Source organism: Schistocerca cancellata, chromosome 3 (assembly GCF_023864275.1).
Source record: "Schistocerca cancellata isolate TAMUIC-IGC-003103 chromosome 3, iqSchCanc2.1, whole genome shotgun sequence".
NCBI lineage: Eukaryota > Metazoa > Arthropoda > Insecta > Orthoptera > Acrididae > Schistocerca > Schistocerca cancellata.
The window spans coordinates 588861082-588886416 of record NC_064628.1 but is presented as its reverse complement, the minus strand read 5'-3'; the positions used below and the strand labels follow the sequence as shown (position 1 = coordinate 588886416).

General features: G+C 38.4%; 1 protein-coding gene across 1 annotated transcript in view; it reads left to right on the top strand.

Annotated features, from left to right (window-relative positions):
* LOC126175451 (sorting nexin-25) overlaps nucleotides 1-25335 on the top strand; it is a 173113-nt gene that overhangs the window by 26008 nt on the left and 121770 nt on the right. The window contains exons 7-10 of the mRNA XM_049922252.1: nucleotides 3583-3712; nucleotides 9626-9760; nucleotides 13285-13494; nucleotides 16945-17131. Of these exons, the coding sequence (XP_049778209.1) occupies nucleotides 3583-3712; nucleotides 9626-9760; nucleotides 13285-13494; nucleotides 16945-17131 (662 nt within the window). The remainder of the gene's footprint in view (nucleotides 1-3582; nucleotides 3713-9625; nucleotides 9761-13284; nucleotides 13495-16944; nucleotides 17132-25335) is intronic.

Here is a 25335-nt window from a genome sequence, read left to right as displayed (position 1 = left end):
ATTTTTCTGATCTCATTATTTCTAATTTCTTCCATACTTACATCTCAAATGCCTCTAAATTCACTTTCTCCCTCTTTCTTACTGTCCATGTCTCTGCCCCAGACAAAACTACACTCTAGTCAAAACAGTTGATCAGTGTGTTCCTGGTTGCAGATTAAGTTTTTTTTACATTGTAGCCATTCTTTCAAGTTAAATTCCCTTTGCTTTTCTGATTTTTGTACCTTGATGTGTCATGTTCTCCTAGAGTAAGTTTTGAATTGTTTTACTGGCTCGGTTATGCCCTGTCATATTATTCTATTTACCTTCCTGTTCTAAGTTAATTACTTAATTTGCTAAATGTTGCTGGCCAGTGTGGCTGAGCGGTTCTAGGCACTACAGTCTGGAATCGCACGACCGCTACGGTCGCAGGTTCGAATCTTGCCTCGGGCATGGATGTGTGTGGTGTCCTTAGGTTAGTTAGGTTTAAGTAGTTCTAAGTTCTAAGGGACTGATGACCTCAGAAGTTAAGTCCCATAGTGCTCAGAGCAATTTGAACCATTTTTTGCTAAATGATGTTCTCCTTTCTTGTGATGCTATGTTTCATGCTGTATTGTCCTTCATCTTCTTCAGACTTTCTGTGACAGTGATCAAAGTCAATTTAAAGAAGCTTAAACTTGTGAATGGTGAAATCTGTAAAATTCCAGGATGAAATAAATTGTTCATTCATATTGGCTTTTGTATATGATTGATAACTTCTTGAAATTGTTCAGTTAGTGAAAGAATAGATGTCTCAAAAATAATCTGCAGAATATTTGAATGTAGGCTCTCCCAATGTATGCTTTTAGTGAAAACCTCTTGGGTGTCCTTCCACGTGGCGATGTTAAAATACCGTTATGTTTTCATGGGTGTCATACTCATCATCTTCTCTTGAAGTTACGATATATGCTGGTGCTGTAATATTTATACTAGTGGAGAGTCCCAATAGCCGGTTGCTCAGCAAAGCACCTTGGTGTTCTGGAAGTCAGAGGTGTGGTCTTCCTTGATGCTACCTTCTGCTATCGCTGATTTTTCTCTCTGTGCCCATCCCATGTGCTCCTCGAGCATGTGCCAGGCAATGCTGTATACTCCTGATCCATTCATTTTTAGTGGGTCTTTCACAGAAGCAAGACACTCTTTTGACTTCAGCAATTGTCAGGAGGTGGATTTTGTATTGAATTTTTCGAGTAAGTCTCACAATTTTGGCTGACAGCAGCACCAGGTTTGGGAGGAAAGTGAGTCTGTTGCCTTCTTCTTCCTCTTCCTGATTTCCAGCATCTTGTCTATTCTTCAATACCCTACTAATATGCAGTTCACTGTGTGCATTTTTGTGGAATACTTCCTTCATGATTAGTTTGTCTGGGCGTCCTATGTACCTGGGTGGTCAGCACTGTATGCTATTGCACTGGATGGTGGCAGCTCATTGCATGCAGGGACAGGGCTATGTGCGTATTCTTCCTGTATACGGATTGGCCTACTGTAGGGAAAGGGAGAAAACAGTTCACTTCTATTTCCATAGTGAAAGCAGTGTTCTGATGGATGCTGTTGAGGTGTTCCAGAAGCTTACCCAGTGCCTGTGTGCCAAGCTCCCGTACCACAAAAGTATTGTTACACTTGCAATTCTGGTGAGTGGTTTGAAGAGCCACCTCCTCAAATTAGTGATAACAGAGCATGGCATCAAGAAGGTCTGCACATTTGACTTCCAGAACACCAAGATGCTTCACCAAACAACTGGCTTTTGTGCCATTGCCATAAAGGAATCCATTGAAATATGGGTTCAAGACAATATTGTTAACAGAGACAAAAGATAACTAACAAGTGCAGCATGGAACCTGGCACTAGTGGCAATACAATGAGAGTGCAACCAGCACAATCCAATAAACAAGACCAGCCATTCTGCCCACACAGAGGTGCAACTGGAGCACACACTACCCCGACCACTGCAGCCTCATCCCCCTCGCCACTTGCCTGCTGGATAGTACATGGCTGCCCGTAGCCATGTTGAGGGATGATACTCCACTAATGCAAATATTGCAGCACCCACATATCTCAATACTTTGTCAGAAGATGGTGAGTATGACACTTGTTGAAATGTTGCTGCATTTTAACACTGCCACCTGGCTGAAAATCTGGGAGCTTTTGACCAAAAAATCTACAGAATCTTAAATAATGTAACCTGATGATAAAGAAGTTGGTTAGTCCATCTCCTACAGAACTGTGTAGCAGATGGAAATAAGATAATTTCCAAACCCACTAGACATGTCAGTGCAAAATGATCTCTATGAATGTCTTGTGTTTTATTACGAAAAGTGTGAATATCCTGCTGGGATATTAGAAAGTGTTTCCTGGTCAGACCCCTGAAGTACATGAGGATCATTGTGGAAACTCTTAGAGGAACTGGATTTTCATTCATTGTCATACTTACAAGAAAGAAATGAGACAGCATTATCTTGGCTAATCTGTTGTAGCAGTTTTCAGCCCAGTTTGACTATTTAGTTAACAGAAGGTACTCCATTAACAGTTTGAAAGTGGATTTGAGTGTGAATCAGTAGCTTAATTAATTGCATTTGGCAGACAGGGAAGACTTCAGAAACTATAGGGAAATATCATTAGTGAGTGTAGCCTTTAAGATTTTATCTCATTTATTGCGAAACCATTTGAAACTATATGCAGAAAAAATGATCGGGGAATATCAAAATGGCTGTTTGAGAAATAGATCCACTACTGACAATATATTTGTAATTTGTAATTGGAACAGCAACCAACTAATAAGTGCAGAGAGCCTCAAAAGAAATAAAGTTAAGGTTTTAGCACACACAGATGATATAGTGCTCATTGTTAAAAGAGAGATAGGAGTTAAAAAGTTAATTGTGGAACTCTTAGTAGAACAATTCAAATTTGGCTAAAAACAAATGATCAGAAAACAAAACGTGATAGTTAAAGGATGTAGAGATGGACAGAGTTGATTAATGTCTGAAAATCTGTTTAACAATGTTTAAGTAAACAATAACTGTCTGTTCTACACGATTCAATGTCATTCTTATGTTTTTTGGTACTTGTGTGAGTTATAGATCCATGACATTCAATTACCTTTTTGTTCCAGGCTCTTTCATTCTTGAAACATATAATATACTGTTGTTATAATAATTAGTTCCATATGTTTGAATTTGTTAATATAGGCAGTGGGATGGATAATTTGCTCTGCTTTTGCTATGAATGTATGATATTCATAAAATGTAGTGAACATCAGCTAAGAATACTCATTTCTCCAGTGCTTTCAGAAAACCAAATAAGTTCTTTCTGTGAAGACATTTTTTATTTATCCTTTGCTTATTGACTGCAAGCCAAACCACATCAAGTTTCATTTATGTTTTTTAACTATACTTTAAATCACATAAAAAATCCTCAGTGTTTGTGTAACAAAAAGTTTTTATTTATGGTATCATCATTCAAGTGACTGCATTGCCTGTAGAATAACGACATTCTGTAGTAACCAGAGATACTCTCTAAAATAGATTTCAGTTTGTTATTTAATAACTCCCTTGTCATTGTTGATTTATTTTTCAGATATAATATAGTAACTGAAATCATACAGGCAACCAAAATTCAGAGTTTGAAAAGCTCTACAAATTTGGCGCAAACTAAGGATATATTTGGCCACATTGGTAGTAAAATTGATCTTGGTCTAAAGTTACAGGTTAGTATTTTGTACTTTGTATTATTTTTTATTTGGATTATTATTATTGTGTGTAAAAAGTATGGAGAAAGCTAGGGGAAGGATATTCCACGTGGGTCACATTTGGTGAGAAAAAAGTAACAGATTGTGTGCTTTTCTTATGTTGATTATTAAGTACATTAGACTGGTAGTAAACACTGATAATATTCCTATAAAAGATGAATTTTGCTTTACAGTAGTGTTATAGAGTGTGTATAAATTTGCCAGGTTAAATATCTGTGGAGGAACACAACATCGATCTGATTGATTTCCTCAACTTTTTTCACACTGAAATTATGTGGGCTTAAAAGGGCACCATGTGTGGTGTCTATAGGTATGCATTTCCAAGTTGTTTTGTGAGTTGTTTGTGAATTGCTAACATGACTCATTGGTTTGTTGTTTTCTAGACAGAGTTTGCATATTTACAACATTGGGTTGTTTAAATGTGCTCTATTTTTGTTCTTTTTTATTCAGAATGTAATGACAAATTTTGTGTATGAATAGTTAAAGAGTACAGCAAAACATTGGTAGTTGGTTCCTTATATACCCTTTCTCAGCCAGAGTAACAAGTGATGATGATCTAAATGGTTGACCTTATTTTAAGTGAGTGTATATCTACTGCTGTGTTTCTATGAGTTTATTATCAGGTGCCCTGCACCATAACAAGAAAAACGTCTTCCTTGACACTGTAACATAATTCCAACGTAATGGATGAAGTTGTACTATGGTTAAGCACTGCAGTTCTGTTTAGTAGGCTTGAAATTGAGCCCCGTCCAGTCATTGTAATTTACATCTTCATATGGTTTCCTTAAATCTGCTGTAGACAAAAGCCGGGGTACTTTGATTGCCATAACATTCCCTTTTTGATTCTTGTCCAATTTCTTCTATCAAAACTAATTCCTTGTCATTAATATTCTCAAAGTCTGTGTGGCGTCAGACTTAAAAGACCACAATATGTGGACAGAAGAGGAGTGACCTTATTTATTCTCCAGTTGTTACTGTCCAAAAATTTGGTAAAAGTCTGAAAAAACATTAAAAAACAAGTTTTATGCAACTTTGTTGTTGGGAGAAAAGGCTAAACAAATGTTACTGAAAGATAAAAGAAAGATAGCAGATGATTAATGCAAGAAAAATTTCAAACTTGTGATAAAAGACCACAACTGGTAAACCTGAGGTAAAGATAAACTGTAACAGCTGAGATTCCAGTTCCATTGTCTGGAAAGTGGTGTGTACGGTATTGATGTGTGTAAGATGAGTGACGAAAATTGGAGAGAAATAACAATAGTAGTGATGAAAATAAGATATAAATAAAGACAAAAATAGAGTAAGGAATGGCAAGGTGTCAGATTTACATCAAACAAATGTTAAAAGATAAGAAGATAAAGAATTCTAGCCAAAGGAGTAAAAGAGTTGAAATCAAATGGAAACCTTGGAAGGAAGGAATATTTTGAAGAGAGCTAACAACAAAAAGCAAAAAAAGCTATGTTGTTATTTGAGCTTAATGGTAAATTACTTGTTGGGGTGCCAGTTGCTGTCTCTACTTGTAGATACTGGAAGCACGTAAGTATAGAGAGGGTGGTGAACACACAGCTGAGATGAGTGTAAATAAATGCACTTTGTCCCTGCTGTTACATTCATCTACATCTATACTCTGCAAACCACTGTGGGGTGGATGGCAGTGGGTACGTTCCATTGCACCAGTTATTAGGGTTTCTGCCTGTTCCATTCACATATAGAGTGGAGGAAGAATGATTGTTTGAATACCTGTGTGCATACAGTACTTATTCTAATCTTTTTCTCACAAGTCCTATGTGAGCGATACGTAGGTGGTTGCAGTATATTCCTTGAGTAATCATTTAAAGCTGGTTCCTGAAACTTTGTTAACAGACTTTCTCGAGATAGTTTTCATCTATCTTCAAGAGTCTTCCAGTTCAGTTCCTTCAGTACCTCTGTGACACACTCCCATGGATTAAACAAACCCGGTGACCATTGGTGTTGCCCTTCTCTGTTTATGTTCAATATCCCCTGTTAGTCCTGCCTGGTATGGGTCTCATACACTTGAACAATATTCTAGGATGGCTCGCACAAGTGATTTGTAAGCAATCTTTTTTGTCAACTGATTGCACTTTCCCACTATTCTACCGATAAACTGAAGTCTACCACCTACTTTACCCATGACTGAACCTATGTGATTATTCCATTTCATATCCCTACGAAGTGCTACACCCAGGTATTTGTATGAGTTGGTTGATTCCAACAGTGACTCATTGATATTGTAGTCATAGGATACTATGTTTTTTTGTTTGTGAAGTGCACAATTTTACATTTCTGAACATTTAGAGCAAGTTACCGATCTCTGCACCATGTTGAAACCTTATCAAGATCTGACTGAATATTTATGTAATGATGAAAATAATCAATTACAGACAATATAATGTAAATAAATAGATAAAAAAATTCACTCACCAAGTGATGGCAGGAGAACACACACACAAAAAGATTTAATTTTCGCAAGCTTTGGAACCAGAGGCTGCTTCTGGCAGAACAATTGAAGGGGAAGGAGGAAGGTATTCCTCCTCATCCCGTCGGGTAAGTCTCCCCTGACCTGGGGTTCTGGGTGGCTTTTCTAAACTGCACCCCTTTCCCTTAACCTCTCCAGTCCTTTTCCTTTACTCTCCTTCCTTCCCTTTCAAATCTTCTGCCAGAAGAAGGATCCACTGCTTCCGAAAGCTGTAAAAGTTAAACCTTTATTTGTGTGTGTTCTCCTGGTGCCGCATGGTGAGTAGATTTTTTATCTATCCATTTGAATATTTATGGAGCTTCTTTCAGATAGTACTTCATTATAGATGACTCTTTCATCTGCAAAAGGCATGATTTTACTGTCTGCAAGATCATTAATATACAACATAAACAGCAAGGGTCCCAACACACTTCCCCATGGGCACACCCGAAGTTACTTATATACATGACAATGACACTCCATCCAAGATAACATGATGTGCCCTCCCTCTCAAAAAGTCTTCAATCCACTCACAAATTTCTCTTTACCTCCCCCTTTGAGTGTACTTTCGATAATAAGCATAGGTGAGTGAAACCCTTTTAGAAATCAAGAAATACTGCATCTACGTGGTTGCCTTGATCCAACACTTTCAATATGTCATGTGAGAAAAGTGCGAGTTGGGTTTCAGATGATTGATGTTTTTGAAATCCATGATGGTTAGTCTTGAGGAAGTCATTCTGTTCAGTGTTCATCCCAGAGAATGCTCAACAGCAAGTTTTTGGATGTTATCCATGTAAACATCATGCATGTGGCCAATCATTTTTGATGTTAACTTAGTGGTTCTCATATCAATTGAATACTGCATGCTGTGTTCGAGAGAGGGAACGTGCACTCTCTCTCAGATTACTGTCAGTTTGATGTACCATCAAATGGTGAATTTGACCAAAATATTCAATAAACATTTTATGTTAAATAACTTCATATAGATGATGAAAATTATTATATTTTTGTTATTATATTTACTGTTAAAAACTTCTTAATTCAGGCAGTGGCTAAATGTACAGTTTTACTGAACCTCTATCTGAATATTAATTGCTTTCAAGAGGATTGATTTACTTTAACTTTTTTAATTATCTAAAACTTATTTGTGTGACTGACGTAACACAACTCACATGTCTAGGTCTTAAGTACGTTGTGCATTGACCCTCCACAAAGGCAACTAGGGCAACAGCAGAAGTTAATCTCCTGTTTATAGACACACAAGTAAAATTTTGCAAATTCTTGGTGGAGTGGAGGTAAAATTGACCATACTTTCTCGAATGGTTCTTTTATGAACAAAAACCATTCACAATGCAGCAAGAATGTGAACTAATGAGTGCAGCAACAATGTTACTCAATGTATGCAGCAAAGTTTCTCTATAATACTCTAATGGTAGAGTGAGGAAGTCATTGTTGCAAGTGTCTGTATGTTAACATGTGAATTTGTCACATAGGTTGCAATTCTGTTTGTTTCATCATACAAGTGAGATCGTAAGAGTTGTCAGTGTGGAAATGTCACATGTGTATGGACGTAAGTCGGGTGAATTGAAGAACTATACTCTGGATGTTTTAGAACTCTGCCAAGAACTTTTAAATGGGAAAACAAGCATTAACAAGGTTACCCGGGTGTATAAAATTTGCAAAAGAACTGTTATGAATGGGATCCATAGTTGTTATGGTCGTTATGGTAAAAGAGAGTGGTCAGTCAGTTTTTAGGCCTAAAGAAGAAGAGTGTGTGTTTCTTTGGAATTTCATAATGCAAGTTTGTGGTCATATTGTTTTTGTCTTTAAACTTTCTTAGTAAGTTACCCCAAAATTAGTATTAAAATTTATTTATCATGTCAGATCTATCATGTCCGATTTATTTTTCTGTTGTTGATAAAGTTTCTGAACAATTAAAGTCACTCTTTAGTGATAAATAATTCCAATTATCACATAACAGAGAATTGGTCAACTTCATCCCCAGGAATGGCGAAGTTAACTCAAGCAGTTTGTTTTTAAATTATACAGTCTTCTTGAGCAAAAGGTAATAAAGACCAAACATTTTATTACTACAGCTATATACCCATGCTTTGGAAGAAAAAGCAATATATTAATTTTATAGTTTATAGAAATATTTAAGTTTGAAGATCAGGATTGATAGACTTCACCCCATTTGATGGTATGCTTGCCAGTTACAATGCTAGAGTATGTAGTACAAGTAGTGAAATGAATTTAATAGTTCCATATTGGTTTGATATATTAGACAAGGAAGCATTTTTAAGGGTAATATTCAGACTACAGCTTCAGATACTAATCTGTCATTCAAGATGAGTTTCAAATAAACTTGGTAATCATTGTCCACTGTCATGACAACAACTCACATATCTTGTGACAAGATCCAGTGATGATTACCATGTTTAACTCAAACCAGTAACAAAAAAGAATAGAGAATTTTTATACATGTAAAGCTGCTGTCTGAATATTATAACTGTTAACATTCACAAAGCTCTCCTGTTTCTGAAAGAAAAATAGACAATTAGTGTTTGAGATATCCATATTCTTGAAATATGTCTTAAATGTTAGACGTACAGTGGCAGATAACCTTTCCACAATTTTCTGTTTAGCTCCTGTTCGGGCCTTGACTTAATTCTTTGTTTATTTTATGTTTTTTCATTTCATGTGTTCCTTTTTCAGCCAAAAATTAAAATGCTACAAATATTCTGGAAGCTCAGAATCAGACATGGTTTCTTTGTTTTCCAACTTTTTGCACCTTTAAGTCTTACTCCTTTGCTCCTAATAACTGCTAAGACAGTCTATTTTCATCTCACGTAGTGTGATTCATCAATTTTTTATTTTCATATTTTGCATGTATGAAATTTTTTTGTGTTGTCAATGCATTTCCAGTTGCGAAGTTTGATGGATTATGAGTGTCATTAGAGGTAATCAATTTTGGAATAAGGGCAATGACACACAAATATGTATGTGTTTTTTATTCTCTCTTTAGAGATTTTTGTGGGGTGTGGAAGAATTGCTTTCTCAAGAAAAAGGTATTAGTGCAGTTAGTATACAGTAAGAAAATACTGGTACCTAACTGCCATCAGTGCATAAGTGATGCTTAGATAACTTAATACAATCTCAAGTATGTTGCATAATTTTATGATACCTGACAAGATGGTTTGAAATGTACCACTTACATTACTAATTTAACAACTCTGGTTGCTTCCTAATATAGTGTTGGAACCACTGCTTTTATAATTGATGTACTATATTATAATACTTAACACAGATTCAACACAAATCTTAACAAATGCATTTATTATGAATAGCTCTATTGCTTGTTTCCATCAGTGTATTTTAGATTGTTTCTTTTTCAGGCAAGACAAATGAAGCGTTACATGAATCAACTAACTTATGCTAAAGCACAATGTGAGAAACGTTTAGTGAGCCTTGGCTGGACAGATTATGCTGTTGAAGAGGCAGTTGAAGCTGCAACTGTTGAAGCAAGAAAGGTAGATCTCAGTACTGTGCAGTTACTTTGTGTGACAGTCACACGTGAGAGTAATAATGTGGTTTGGTGTGATTGCTTGGAATATGTTCTTTGCTTAATTAATGGGAGCATCACATGCTGAAAAGATCGTTGACATAAAGTGGATGGCAGATAATTGTAAAGTATTGCTAGACATGTTTGACAGTCATGGTTTGAGGAATTGATATTAAGCTGAGGCTTTGGAAAAATGTCATAATACCTTTTACTGATTTTCCAGGTGAGAACAAGTAGCTTTACTAGACAATGCTCTCTCAGCATTCATCGTGTTGATTCATAAGTATCTGTAACGAAGCCACAACATGCCAGTACTTACCTCAGCTCAGTACAGCCGATAGATACACAAAACAGAACAGAAAATTTACGTATCCTAGCTTTCAGAACTTTGTTCCTTTGTCAGGGAGGAGAGATGTAAATTTTCTGTTCTGTTTTGTGTATCTATTGGCTGTACTGAGCTGAGGCAAGTACTGGCCAGCCCCTCCCTCTCTTTGTTAGTATTTGTTTCACATCTTTATATGAGATTTTCCATTAATCATTTTGAAGCCACAAAATGTAATTTTCAAAAGGCACAATGCCCAATGTTGTTAGAGATTCCCAAGGAACACAGAACTCCTAGTTTTCTGAACAGTATGATCCTTCCAGAATGAATATTACACTCCGCAGAAAAGTGTGCACTGTTTTGAGACTTCCTAGCAGATTAAAACAGGATCAGGAAATTTCGAAACAATGCAAACTTCTTCGAAGAGTGGGAGATTCATTCTGGAAACAACCACTGAGCTGTGGCAAAGTCACTTCTCTTTGATGTCCTTTCTTCCAGGAGTGCTAGTCCTGCAATATGTATAGGAGAGCCTGTGGTAAATTTGGAAAGGAGGATAGAGGTACCTGCAAAAATAAAGCTGTGAGCATGGGCCTTCAGTTGTGCCTGAAGAGCTTACTACTAAGATCATTGCCTCCAAAAACCAGGGTTCTAGTTTTGACACCCTGTCTGGCACACAGTTCCTATCTGCTAGGAAATTTCAGTAGGTTCCTTATTCAGAGAGGACAGGGAAATTAGTTTAACTCCTCTCTCCTTCAAGATAATCATATATGGCCAACCTTTTTGTCTCTCTGCAATTTTAACAATTTCTTACATTCAGTTTTAATTTTTGCAGAACACACAATGTTTACCTTCGTTTCATGCTTTTATGTTGTGCTTCATTGATCTAGTAATGTGGTTCCCAGTCCTCTAATTTATGTTGGCAACTTTTCAGTTAAATTACTAGCAGATTACACACTTTGATGTCATTTGATGAACCAAGTATAAGTTTAATCAAGTGCAGACACCTTTCCATGAATGATATTAGCACTGGCATCACTTTTGGGTGCAATCCAGAATCTTTGCATGGTTTATAATGAAGTGTACCAATCTCAGTTTTCCACACTTTGAAGACATCAGTGTTACGTTCCTGATCAAGACTGCAGTAGCATGAATGTATAGTTGTTTGTCAATTATCACTTGCTGCAGAACTAGCTATTTCAAGCAATCTGTAGCTTTTGTTGTTTGATTGTTTGAAAACTTTTACTGTAAATACCCTGAAGTGCCAAAGGAACTAGTATAGACATGCGTATTCAAATACAGAGAAATGTAAATAGGATAAGGCTCTGCGATCAGCAATGCCTATATAAGACAAGTATCTGGCGCATTTGTTAGATTGGTTACTGCTGCTACAATGGCAAACTTTAAGTGAGTTTGAATGTGGTATTATAGTTGGCAATCGAGCAATGGGACACGGCATCTCCAAGGTAGCAATGAACTGAGGATTTCCCCATATGAACATTTCACAAGTGTACCACGAATATCAGGAATTTGGAAAAATATCAAATCTCTGACATTGATGTAGCTGGGAAAAGAGCCTGCAAGAATGGGACCAATGATGACTGAAGAGAATCGTTTAGTGTGATAGAAGTGCAACCCTTCTGCAAATTGCTGCAGATTTCAATGCTGGGCCATCAACAAGTGTCAGCATGTGAACCAATCAACAAAACATCAATAAGAGCTTTCGGAGCTGAAGGCCCACCCATGTATCCTTGATGACTGCTTGACACAAAGCTTTTAGGCCTCGCCTGGGCCCGTCAACACCTATATTGGACTGTTGATAACTAGAAACATGTTGCCTGATCAGACGAGTCTCATTTCAAATTGCGTTGCACGGATGGATGTGTACAGGTATGAAGACAACCTCATGTGTCAATGGACCCTGCACATCAGCAGGGGTCTATTCAGGCTGGTGGAGGCTCTGTAATGGTGTTGGGCATGTGCAGTTGGAGTGATATGGGACCCCTGATACATTTAGATACGATTCTGACAGGTGACACGTACATAAGCATACTGTCTGATCACCTGCATCCATTAATGTCGATTGTGCATTCTGACGGACTTTGGAAATTCGAGCAGGACAGTGCGACACCTCACACATCCAGAATTGCCACAGAGTGGCTCTCCTGAATTTAAACAATTCTGCTGACCACCAGACTCCCCAGACATGAACATTATTGAGCATCTCTAGGATGCCTTGCAACGTGCTGTTCAGAAGAGATCTCCAGGCCCTCATACTCTTACGGATTTATGGACAGCCCTGCAGGATTCATGGTGTCTATTCCCTCCAGCACTACTTCAGACATTAGTCGAGTCCATGTCACATCATGTTGCGGCACTTCTGCATGCTTGCAGGTGCCCTGCATGATTTTGGATAGATGTACCAGTTTCTTTGGCTCTTCAGTTTATTTCTGCCGAATGTACATGGCCTTAAAATACCTTGGACATTTAAAATATTGTAGTATTGTATGAAATCAGTCCAATTTCCTTGTGAGGAGATGTCATATTATTGATCACATGTTGGCACGTTTTTAAATGACTCGTAGTAAGGCCCTTGTACTCAAGACATACTGTGAAATGCTGCAGTGCATGCATTTAGTGCCTGAAGAAAGGGTCTACATTTTTCGTGCAGATGCAGGAATAGAAACTGTAATTATAGAATCAGAACTGAAATTTGTTTATGCAAGTGTAGATTATGGCACTCTGTCGACGCACACAGTAATTTAATAAACACTATTTTATACAGTTAAACCTACTGAACAGTTATATTTTATTAGAATATGTATTATTAGAAACCATAGCTTGAAATTTCTTTCTTACTATTGGGTAAGCAAGTTAGAAATAACATTTTTTTTGTATAATTTTTCTGTAGGCAGTTCTTACGTCATTACTATGATATTTTATCATCAAATTTTTATAAATTTCAGTTTCTGGTCTCTGAAATTTGTGTTTTTATTACTGGAGGCCCCCATTTATTAATCTCAATTTATCTTAGTTTTCATTTTCTTAGAAAACCATCCTTTTCTGCTCTGTTTACATTAGGCATTCCTTCACTTCTTTTTCTTTCTTCCATGTTGGATTTGCTAATATATAGTCAGTGTGCTATTTGCACTTATCAGTTGTACTTTTTACAGACGTTGTCTTTACATGAAGTACTTGGCACTGTGGTGGGTAGAGAACATCTGATGCAGTACCTGGAACAAGTAGGTAGCAAGGCACTGCTTAGTTATTGGAATGCTGTTGAAGAACTACGGCAGGCAAAACGGAGTGACCTTCACCAGCTTGGTACTGAAATATTCTACACCTATATAAACACGCCATCACCAGAAATTCGAGTTGACAAGGTAGGATAGTAAATAGGCAACTTACAACACTGTTAAAAAAGCAGAATGAAGTTGCGCCCCCCCCCCCTGTCTCTCTCTCCCCCCCTCCATCTCTCCCTCTCCCTTCCCCCCTTTCTTTCTCTCTCACTCACACTCTCTCTCTCTCTCTCTCTCTCTCTCTCTCTCTCTCTCTCTCTCTCTCTCTGTGTGTGTGTGTGTGTGTGTGTGTGTGTGTGTGTGTGTGTGTGTGTGTGTGTGCGTGCGTGCGTGCGTGCGTGCGTGTGTGTGCGCGCGCGCACGCATTGAAGTTGAATGTCTGATTGTAATGGTTCTTAGACTTTGCACATTAGCAGATTTTGCTCTGATACTCACAATTTTTCATGTTCATTTTGTGGTGCTGGATACACACAGCAATGGAGTAAACTCTTTGGTATTTGAGTACAGAATGCAGAGCTTTTTATAGCTGCAGTTTTTTTTTTTTTGATTGATTTTGTTATCCTTAATTTTTGTATTATCTGGTATGTTTTCATTCCATAAAAATTAAAGTGGTCATTTTAATGTAAACTATAAATGAAAATCATCTCTAAAATGAAATGGACATAAAACAGAATTTTTATATATCTGGTAGCAGCAGATGTACGCATGAACAAAAATTGAAAAAAATGCTACCACTTAGGTCAAAACTTTTGTGTCCTTGTGTAGTTTGCAGGAAATGAGTATGTTCAGACATGAATTGTGTACACCTCCTAGGCCTACAGATAAAGAGGGGGCATGCCACAACAAGACAAGAAAATTGACCTTGTTGATTTTCATGTTGTATTTTGGTTCTTTCTCATCCTTAACCTGTGTTGTCTGTGCCCAGTTTCTTCTAAACCTTATGCACAAAGTTCTGGTTGAGAATAACAAATTATTTAGGAATAAAGGAGACGACTCCCCGAAAGGCAGAAGCGCTGCATTGTTGACAGGTACACAAACAAGAGGTACAGGGCTTTGCTTTGCTACCTTTCGGAATGAAATTCCTTTTTCAAGCTTGTAGGAGAAACGTATGCCTACGCTTGTCTTCTACAAGCTTGAGAAAGGAATTTCATTCCGAAAGATGGAAAAGCAAAGCTCTAGACCTATTGTTTATGTACCTGTCAATGACGCAGCACTTATGCCTTTTGGTGAGTTGCCTCCTTTATTCCTAAATATTTTTTCTAAAACTTTGTTCTTTTGCTGAAGAAGTAACATATGATTGTTTTCTGAACTTTTGCTCATTCAAGTAGCTCTGTCAGTTTACTTACAGCCATTAGGTAATTTTTAGTTTATGTAACTTCTCATGATCTTTTGTATAACATCTGCAGTATTAACAATGAAAATAATTAATTATTGACAATACATTGTAATTGGATAGATAAAAAAAATCTACTCACCATATGCTGGTAGGCGAACACTCACACAAAATGGTTTAACTTATGCAAGCTTTTGGAGCAAGTAGCTCCTTCTTCTGGCTGAAGAGCTGAAGGGTAAGAAAGAGGAATGAAGGAAAAGGACCAGAGAGGATTTAGGAAAAGAGGTACAGTTTTGAAAAGTCATCCAGAACCCCACATCAGGGGAGACTTACCTGATGGGATAAACATATGGAAAGGAGCAGTAAATATTCCAGAAATGTTGTTAGGAGACAATTTTGATTGTTATGTTACAGTTCCTGTTACCATTTTTTAAATTAAGCAATGTTGCAAATGGTGGACTTTTCTGTTTAGATTTGTGTATGGAAAGATCATATGGGGAGAGATCTAATAACATAACGTATACATAAATGTCCATTAACTGCAGCTATGAATTTCAGACATGATGTTTCAAAGTAGAAATATATAATGGTACACAATAGAATATATTGTAGTTTTACTTTTTCCATATTTCATACTGAATTTACAATTGGAAAATCTATTGTTTCATTCATAGAAATAAACAAAATTCTTTATTGCCACCTACATGTTCCAGTATCATTAAAGTGACCACCTGTCAAAAGCCTAAATAACAAACTTTTTCAACACAGATGTGCAGGAAAATTGTCACTGAGGTTATGGAAGGTGCCGACAGGGATGTGGAACCATGCCGACTCCAGTGCCTTGGGCGGCTGGACTGGGTGTCATGGTTGAGGAATCACAGCATGAACAACCTGAATGATGTGATCTCACAGATTCTCTATTGGGTTGAAATCTGAGGTGTCTGCTAACCAGGGGACTGTAGTAAACTCATCCTGGTGTTCCTTAAACCACACTGTACTCTGTGAGCTGTGTGACACCTTGCATTGTCCTCCTGGTAGATGTAGTGCTGTGGGAAAACAAACTGCATGTAGGGGTGGATCTGCTTCCCAAGGCTAGATGCATACTTGTGTTTACCCATTGCGGCTTCCCGAATAATGAGATCACCCAGGGAATGCCACGGAAACATTTCCCAGCCCTTAATGCTCCCTCCTCTGGCCTGGACCCTTCCAACAATTGTTGCAGTGCCGTTCCTGCCCAAGTCCCTCTGTCAGATGGAACATGAAATGTGATTCGTCTGAAAGGCCATTTGTTGCCACACGGATACCCAGCTGCGGTACTGGAATGCAACTTGCAGCCTTCATTGCTGATGAACAGCAGTCAGCATGGGTGCATAATCCAGGCACCTGCTGCAGAGGCCGATACACAGCAGCATTTGCTGTACAGTCATTGAGGAGACACTGTTGGTAGCCCCTTAGTTCATTTGGGTGGTCAGTTGCTCAACAGTTGCATGCCTATTTGCCCATATGCACCTCTGGACCCATCGTTCACCAATGTCATCTGTGGCCTGTGATGCCCTACTGTTGCCTCGGTGCTGGGTTTGTATAGCACTATTTTGCCACGCACACTATACTTTAACCACAGTAGCATGTGAACAGTTTACAAACCAACCATTTTGGAGGAGCTTCTTTCCTTGGCACGAAAGCCAGTGATAATGCCCTTTTGGATATCAGACAAATCGGTCTGTTTCTGCATCCCTATGCCATGCTTTATATACCCTCCACTGCTAGTGCTGCCATTTGCTGTCTGTGAGTGGTTATTGCACGTTGGCATCAAACATAGGTGGCGGTCTTAGTAGTACAACTGCACCTTGTAGTTGAAGGTTGTTATGTTTAAAGAACTATTAATTTTGGGCTTCAGATCTCTGGAAAAATGATGTTAATTGCACTTGTTCAAGAAGTATGTTTATTTCAGTGCTGTGTAGAGCTCTCTTAACATCTACTAATGGCAACAAAGTCAGCGTACTTGAGAGAAAACCTTTACCAATATCAGTAAAATGTCATTACCGTTGAATCATCAGATGGTTCACACACTGTCCTGGGAAATGTGTACTCCTTGTTAAGTTACATAATACTATTTGAGGTGTCATATATTCTGCTTGTAGTGACTGGTATGTTCATTTTGTATTCTGTTCTTGTATTCATTATTTCTCAAATACTTTCAGCCAATCTTGAAGAGAATGGAGGCATTTCTCTTAGGGGATACAGGACCAGAAGTATTTTATGAGGTACAGGCTCAGATATTGGCCAACTTGGAAGAAAAAATATTCCCCTCATTTATTGTGAGTGATGTGTATCCAAAAATGTTACTTGCTATGGAGAACCATGATGAAACAGATGAAGCAGTTGATGGTAAGTGCTTTCCTTATTGATTCCTTATTCAATGCAACTACTCTCACTTATGCAATATTGCTGTTCTGTGTGTGTGTGTGTGTGTGTGTGTGTGTGTGTGTGTGTGTGTGTGTGTGTGTGCGTGCGTGCGCGTGTGTGCGTGCGTGTGTGGGTGTGTTTGGGTACCATTTTACATTAGGGTGCCATAGAGCAATGAAAAATAATTCTTGAAACAACAATTGATTGCATTTGTACATGACTTCGTGGTTAGTTTCTTGAAGCCCCCCCCACCCATCCTCTTCTCCACAACCCATGGTCAGAGACTAACAAAGTGTCATTCAAAAGGAGTACAGTTTCTGACTGTTACTTTATTGAAGTTAATTATGTTTTCCTTGATCAGTGCAGATAAAGGTGAAAACAGTTTATTCAGCGAAACCTAGGTGGTCAGATTTTATTTCAGGGATGTGCTAAAAGACAGTGCCGAATTAATCTTGAGAGTATAATACTCTACTAGTCTAAACATTAAGATACATTTCAAGCAGACACTATTACAAAATCTCTTGCTCCTGCTTTGTAATGCATCCCTGTTTCAGGAATATCTACCCCTTAGTGCTCCACTTGATACTGTTGATAAATAAATTTGTATCGAAGACTGTTGTGGAGATAATAGAGTATTTGGTTTAGGACATCTCATTAGCCCCAGAACTCTAAGACTGAGTCTGAGTAAACAATCTTATTTGGTTGAGCTCTAAGGTGCTTTAATAGGTGTAGCCCTTTTGGATTTTGTACACCTTTCCTTTTCTGCCTTGAAAACTGTTACATCCAACTAGTTTTGTGGCGATTAACAGTGAAAACACAAGTCTTGAGGACAGTTCGCAGTTTTTACATGCTTGGAGCAGGTCGACTGGAAGAAAAAATCTGAAGATAATTGCGGATCCAGTCCTGACCCTTTGATTAATTATACTGGAGTTACACACTCAAATCACCAGGGTACATGGTTGTGGACATAATGGGCAAATTGTAAATTGTTTTCTGATCCATTGAACAAGCTCAGGAATCTTCAGTACACCAGTCATTTGCCAAAAGGAAATGAGAGTGGTGTTAGAACCTAAACAATGAGAGTTACTGCCAATGTGAGCCAAGACCTGCAATTAACTGTGCGTTGTGTCCGTAGTACCTACTTGCAGAGTTACCACATCAGTTCTGGTGAGATCCCTTTGGCAAACCCTGGGTTTACTACGGAAACTGTTATTTACCAATAAGAGCTCCATAACCAGTTTAACATGGGAACTCCCAATAAATAGTCATTCCTTCTGCTCTTTTGCTTGCCTGGATTTTAGAAAAGTATCAGTATCAACAGAAGTGTTCTTATAAGGAACAGTAGTTCTTATAAATAACAGATAGTGTCATACATTCATTTTTAAGATGGTCAGAGACAACTAAATGAGTATGCTTATAAACTTGATGCTGAATGTCATCAACTTGCAAAAGCACTCACACCCCTACCTAAGTTGTTACTACCCTCGTTTACCTTTCACCCTAAAGTTCATGACGTTGAAACTTGTGCTTTATAATCACAGCAATTCATTATCCAACTTCATGAGCCATTTCCTCTATAATGCCACAATACCCTGGTTTATGATATTCTTAATCTGTGATTTCACATAGACTTCACAGTGTGTGACACTTTCCCTCTGTCACATACAGGCATCTTCCATAGCCCTTTCTTCAGTGTTATTGTATCCAGGACTGCATGGCCATGGATTTTTGTATTTGCTCTTTATTCCCTTTTTACTAGTTTTGTAACTGAATTTCTTAACACATGCCTCTTTCTCTTTCCAGTCCAATTAGCAGCATGACATATGTTTCTAAAAGGAGAATGGTGCGAGGTGGTGGCTCAGTGCTTAGCACACTATACTCACAAATGGGAGAGCGATGGTTCAAATCCCCATCTGCCCGTCTTGATGTAGGTTTTCCTCAATTTTCCTAAATTGCTCCATGCGAATGTCAGAATTGTTCCTTTGAAAAGGACATGGTTGATTTCTTTCGCCATTCATTCATAATCTGAGCTTGTTTCTGTCTTGTGCACATGCTGTTGAAGGACGTTAAACTCTAATCTTCCTTCCTTCTAGAAGGAGAGTTATTTTTGTGAAGAGTCCATAGTGCTAGCTCAAGTTATGTATGTGGGTATATATGATTACAAACCCCAGAATCTCAGCAGCACAATGAAACTCTAGGCCTAGTGATGTGGTGCAATGGTCAATGCTAGTTTGCAAAGAGAAGGGGACTAGTTCAGATTCTTGGTGGTATATTTTCAGGTTTTATACCAAGGTAGCAATTTCAGTTTGTAAGCTTTATTTTGATGACTGAGTTAATTGTCTTCTTCTCTAAGATGTGGTCTTTTAAGTGCTCGCTGCCTATACTATAACCGTACTGCAAGCTATTGTTGTTGTTTTACCCCTGTTTACATCAAAGTTTGAATTCCAATATTTGTTAAGCTTTCTATTCACATTTGGTTTCCTACAGCCAAACTGTTATTTTGTGAAATTCTTATATCTCTGTGTTTTCTGCCTCTGGTACACAAGGTGATTGATAAAGAGTTTAATGATTTGACTGCTAGAACCTAAGCCATGTGTAAATTGAAACATCTGTATCAAGTTTTAATGTTTCCTGATACCCATACTTGGCTTTCTCCTAAGTGATTCTCTCTCACCTGCAACTGTCAGTTAGGTTTATTTTATGTGCTATTGTACAGTACCTAAATGCATTTGTTGACTGTATGATCATCAGAATCTGTGATGGCAAATGTTGCCATGCTGGACTCTTGCATATGTATATAAATCACATTTACAACCTTTTACTTCAGAGCGCAAAGGTCATACATATAATTAAATTTGTATGACTAGCATCATGAGTATGGCAGCACGTCACAAGATTAAAATCACTAAAACACATAATCATACTCAGGCTGTGACTGAACATCAGTTTTATAAACATTATCCTCAGCCCTCACCCAGTTTGTTGGTATGAGTACCCATTCCTTTGGTACACTGTAGGTAGCATAGTTCTTAAGCGGGTAATACACGACAATCTGCCACGAACGGTACTGGTCTAGCACGACAGCCATCTAGTGGTAGATAGGGTGAAATTATGAAAATTAGTAGACACAATATTCGTGCACCAGAATAGACAGCAGTTCTAAACTGCTGTCAATCTGCTCATGCACACTAGGTAGTGATAAATCATGCATGCGTAGAAGGGGGGTACCTCAGTGCTTTCTGCTTATTTGTTTATTGTTTGTTAGCTAGTACCTAATTTCAGTTTTTGTGTTGGAGATTTTCCACCTTTTTTTCAGTAAACAGGTTTTCATAAATGCAGATAAAAAACTTTCTTTTATATTAACTTTTGGTGAAGGCATTTTCTCTTTAGATTACTTTGTATTATCGAAATGAAATGGAGCAAAGAGGCATTAGGCATCTTAGTTCAGGCATACAACAGGGAAAGGTGTGTATATGACCTGCTGTATCATAATAAGGCACATTGGCAATCATTTCTTTCCGAGTAATATGCGTATAACGTTACATGGTGATTTTCGATTTGTATCTTAATGCCTCAGCTTGTGAAAGTTCATGTTTGGTTTTATAGCATCTTGTACTGTATTTCAGCATGCCAGAAAAGAAAAACTGGCAGTGATGGCAAGAAAGTCCGTGCAGTTTTGCCCAGTGTGACAGACAAAGACTGCAAAACTCTGAGTAGCACATTGCATTCCATTTTCCAAACTTGGAAAAAAAGACGCAAGCGCACCATTAAGTATTGGTCCTTTAAAGTGTTGCAAGTTGCAGTGCATACACCCACAACTACATTTGAATTGGTAGGCTGTTCTGTTCTCTGTCTGAAAGCCAGATTCTTAAAAGATTCCTGAGTCACCAGGAAACATAATGTTACAACCAGCCAACAACATAACAGGGCATGTACTGGCATTTTATCAGTGATCTAGTTTGGTATGATCACAAAAAATATAAATATACGAGGGTTGGAACTTTAATAGTGGCAACTATATATTTACAGCTGGTACAAAATAGATACATTTTTCAAAGTTTTACTGACCTTCAAAGTAGTCACCAGCATTGTGTATAACCCGTTGCCAGTGATGTGGAAGTCGTAGGATACTCTTAGCAGTGCCAGTTGTGTTGACAGTTCGAGCAGCACAGTCTATTGCTCAACGAATTTGTAGTAGTTCTGAAGCAAATGCTGTGAAGTGTTTCCTTCAGTTTAGAAATCGAGTTGAACTAACGAGGGCTTAATCAGGGGAGTGCAGTAGTTGGTATAGCACTTAGCAGCCCTATCTATCAAACAAATCACCAGCAGCTTGCACTGTATGTGCTTGAGCATTGTCGTGCAAAATGATGGTCAGGTCCTGCAGAAAGTGTCATCACTTCTGTCTCTAAGCGGGTCGTAGGTTGTGTTCCAAAAATGAACAGCGTAGAGCCAGAAGTGATGGCAATTTCTGCAGGACCTGACCATCATTTTGCAGGACGATGCTCAAGCACGTACAGTGCAAACTGTTACTGATTCGTTTGACTGATAGGGCTGCTGAGTGCTATACCACCTACTGCACTCCCCTAACTTAAGCCCTCATGACTGCAACTCAATTTCTAAACTGAAGGAAACACTTTACGACATTCACTTCAGAACTGCTACAAATTCGTGGGCAGTAGACCGCGCCACTCGAATTGTCAACACAACTGGTGCTGCTAAGAGTATCCTACGACTTCCACATCATTCGCAATGGGTTATACACAATGCTGGTGACTATTTTGAAGGTAAGTAAAACTTTGAAACACGCATCTATTTTGTATGAGCTGTAAATAAATAGTTGCCACTATTAAAGTTCCAACCATTGTATAATTTAATTCTTACTTTCGAGAAGGTGGGATAGTTTCCCTCATGACTGTGTCACACTTGCTAATTCCATCTTCTGTCATAGACAGCAGCTTCTCGAAACAGGCCATGTCCATCCTCATGAAGTTCCGAATCCTTGTGGATCTTCGGGTCTCAGTTCTTTCATGTTGTTGTTGTGGTCTTCAGTCCAGAGACGGGTTTGATGCAGCTCTCCATGCTACTCTATCCTGTGCAAGCTTCTTCATCTCCCAGTACTTACTGCAACCTACATCCTTCTGAATCTGTTTAGTGTATTCATCTCTTGGTCTCCCTCTACGAATTTTACCCTCCACGCTTCCCTCCAATACTAAATTGGTGATCCCTTGATGCCTCAGAATATGCCATACCAACTGATCCCTTCTTCAAGTCAAGATGCACCACAAATTTCTCTTCTCTCCAATTCTATTCAATACCTCCTCATTAGTTATGTGATCTACCCATCTAATCTTCAGCATTCTTCTGTAGCACCACATTTCAAAAGCTTCTATTCTCTTCTTGTCCAAACTATTTATCGTCCATGTTTCACTTCCATACATGGCTACACTCCATACAAATACTTTCAGAAATGACTTCCTGACACTTAAATCTATGCTCGATGTTAACAAATTTCTCTTCTTCAGAAACGCTTTCCTTGCCATTGCCAGTCTACATTTCATATCCTCTCTATTTCGACCATCATCAGTTTTTTTGCTCCCCAAATAGCAAAACTCATTTACAACTTTAAGTGTCTCATTTCCTAATCTAATTCCCGCAGCATCACCCGATTTAATTCAACTGCAGTCCATTATCTTCATTTTGCTTTTGTTGATGTTCATTTATATCCTTGTTTTAAGACACTGTCCATTCTGTTCAGCTGCTCTTCCAGGTCCTTTGCTGTCTCTGACAGAATTACAATGTCATCGGTGAACCTCAAAGTTTTTATTTCTTCTCCATGGATTTTAATTCCTACTCCGAATTTTTCTGTTGCTTCCTTCACTGCTTGCTCAATATACAGATTGAATAACATCGGGGATAGGCTACAACCCTGTCTCACTCCCTTCCCAACCACTGCTTCCCTTTCATGCCCCTCGACTCTTATAACTGCCATCTGGTTTCTCTACAAATTGTAAATAGCCTTTTGCTTTCTGTATTTTACCCTTGCCACCTTCAGAATTTGAAAGAGAGTATTCCAGTCAGCATTGTCAAAAGCTTTCTCTAAGTCTACAAATGCGAGAAATGTAGGTTTGCCTTTCCTTAATCTATTTTCTAAGATAAGTCATAGGGTCAGTTTTGCTTCACGTGTTGCAACATTTTTACAGAATCCAAACTGTTCTTCCCCGAGGTCCTCTTCTACCAGTTTTTCCATTCGTCTGTAAAGAATTCGTGTTAGTATTTTGCAGCCATGGCTTGTTAAACTGATAGTTTGGTAATTTTCACATCTGTCAACACCTGCTTTCTTTGGGATTGGAATTATTATATTCTTCTTGAAGTCTGAAGGTATTTCGCCTGTCTCATACATCTTACTCACCAGATGGTAGAGTTTTGTCAGGACTGGCTCTCCCAAGGCCGTCAGTAGTTCTAATGAAATGTTGTCTACTCCCGGGGCCTTGTTTCGACTTCGGTCTTTCAGTGCTCTGTCAAACTATTCACGCAGTTTCATATCTCCAATTTCATCTTCATCTACATTCTCTTCCATTTCTATAATATTTTCCTTGAGAACATCGCCCTTGTATAGACTCTCTATATACTCCTTCCACCTTTCTGCTTTCTCTTCTTTGCTTAGAACTGGGTTTTCATCTGAGCTCTTGATATTCATGCAAGTGGTTCTCTTTTCTCCAAAGGTCTCTTTAATTTTCCTGTAGGCAGTATCTGTCTTACCCTAGTGATATGCGCCTCTACATCCTTATATTTGTCCTCTAGCCATCCCTGCTTGGCCATTTTGCACTTCCTGTCGATCTCATTTTTGAGACGTTTGTATTCCTTTTTGCCCACTTCATTTACTGCATTTTTATATTTTCTCCTTTCATCAGTTAAATTCAATATCTCTTCTGTTACCCAAGGATTCCTATTAGCCCTCGTCTTTTGTACCTACTTAATCCTCTTCTACCTTCATTATTACATCTCTCAAAACTACCCATTCTTCTTCTACTGTATTTATTTCCCCCATTCTTGTCAATCGTTCCCTAATGCTCTCCCTGAAGCTCTCTACAACCTCTGGTTCTTTCAGTTTATCCAGGTCCCATCTCCTCAAATTCCTACCTTTTTGCAGTTTCTTCAGTTTTAATCTACAGGTCATAACCAATAGATTGTGGTCAGAGTCTACATCTGCCCCTGGAAATGTCTTACAATTTGAAACCTGGTTCCTGAATCTCTGTCCTACCATTATATAATCTATCTGGGACCTTCCAGTATTGCCAATCTTATTCCCTCCCTTTATGATTCTTGAACCAAATGTTAGCTATGACTAAGTTATGCTCTGTGCAAAATTCTACCAGGCGGCTTCCCCTTTCATTCCTTCCTCCCATTCCATATCCACCTACTTAGTTTCCTTCTGTTCTTTTTCCTACTATTGAGTTCCAGTCATCCAGGACTATTAAATTTTCGTCTCCCTTCACTATCTGAATAATTTCTTTTATCTCATCATACATTTCATCAATCTCTTCATCATCTGCTGAGTTAGTTGGCATATAAACTTGTACTACTATGTTAGGCGTGGTCTTCATATCTATCTTGACCACAATAATGCATTCACTATGCTGTTTGTAGTAGCTTACCCACATTCCTATTTTCCTATTCATTATTAAACCTACTCCTGCATTACCCTTATATGATTTTGTATTTATAACCCTGTATTCACCTGACCAGAAGTCTTGTTCCTCCTGCCACCGAACTTCACTAATTCCCACTATATCTAAATTTAACCTATCCATTTCCCTTTTAAATTTTCTAACCTACCTGTCCGATTAAGGGTTCTGACGTTCCATGCTCCAATCCGTAGAACGCCAGTTTTCTTTCTCCTGATAACAACGTCCTCCTGAGTAGTCCCCACCCGGAGATCCGAATGGGGGACTACTTTACCTCCGGAATATTTTACCCAAGAGGACGCCATCATCATTTAACCATACAGTAAAGCTGCATGCCCTCGGGGAAAAATTACGGCTGTAGTTTCCCCTTGCTTTCAGCCGTTCGCAGTACCAGCACAGCAAGGCCTTTTTGGTTAGTGTTACAAGGCCAGATCAGTCAATCATCGAGACTGTTGCCACTGCAACTACTGAAAAGGCTGCTGCCCCTCTTCAGGAACCATA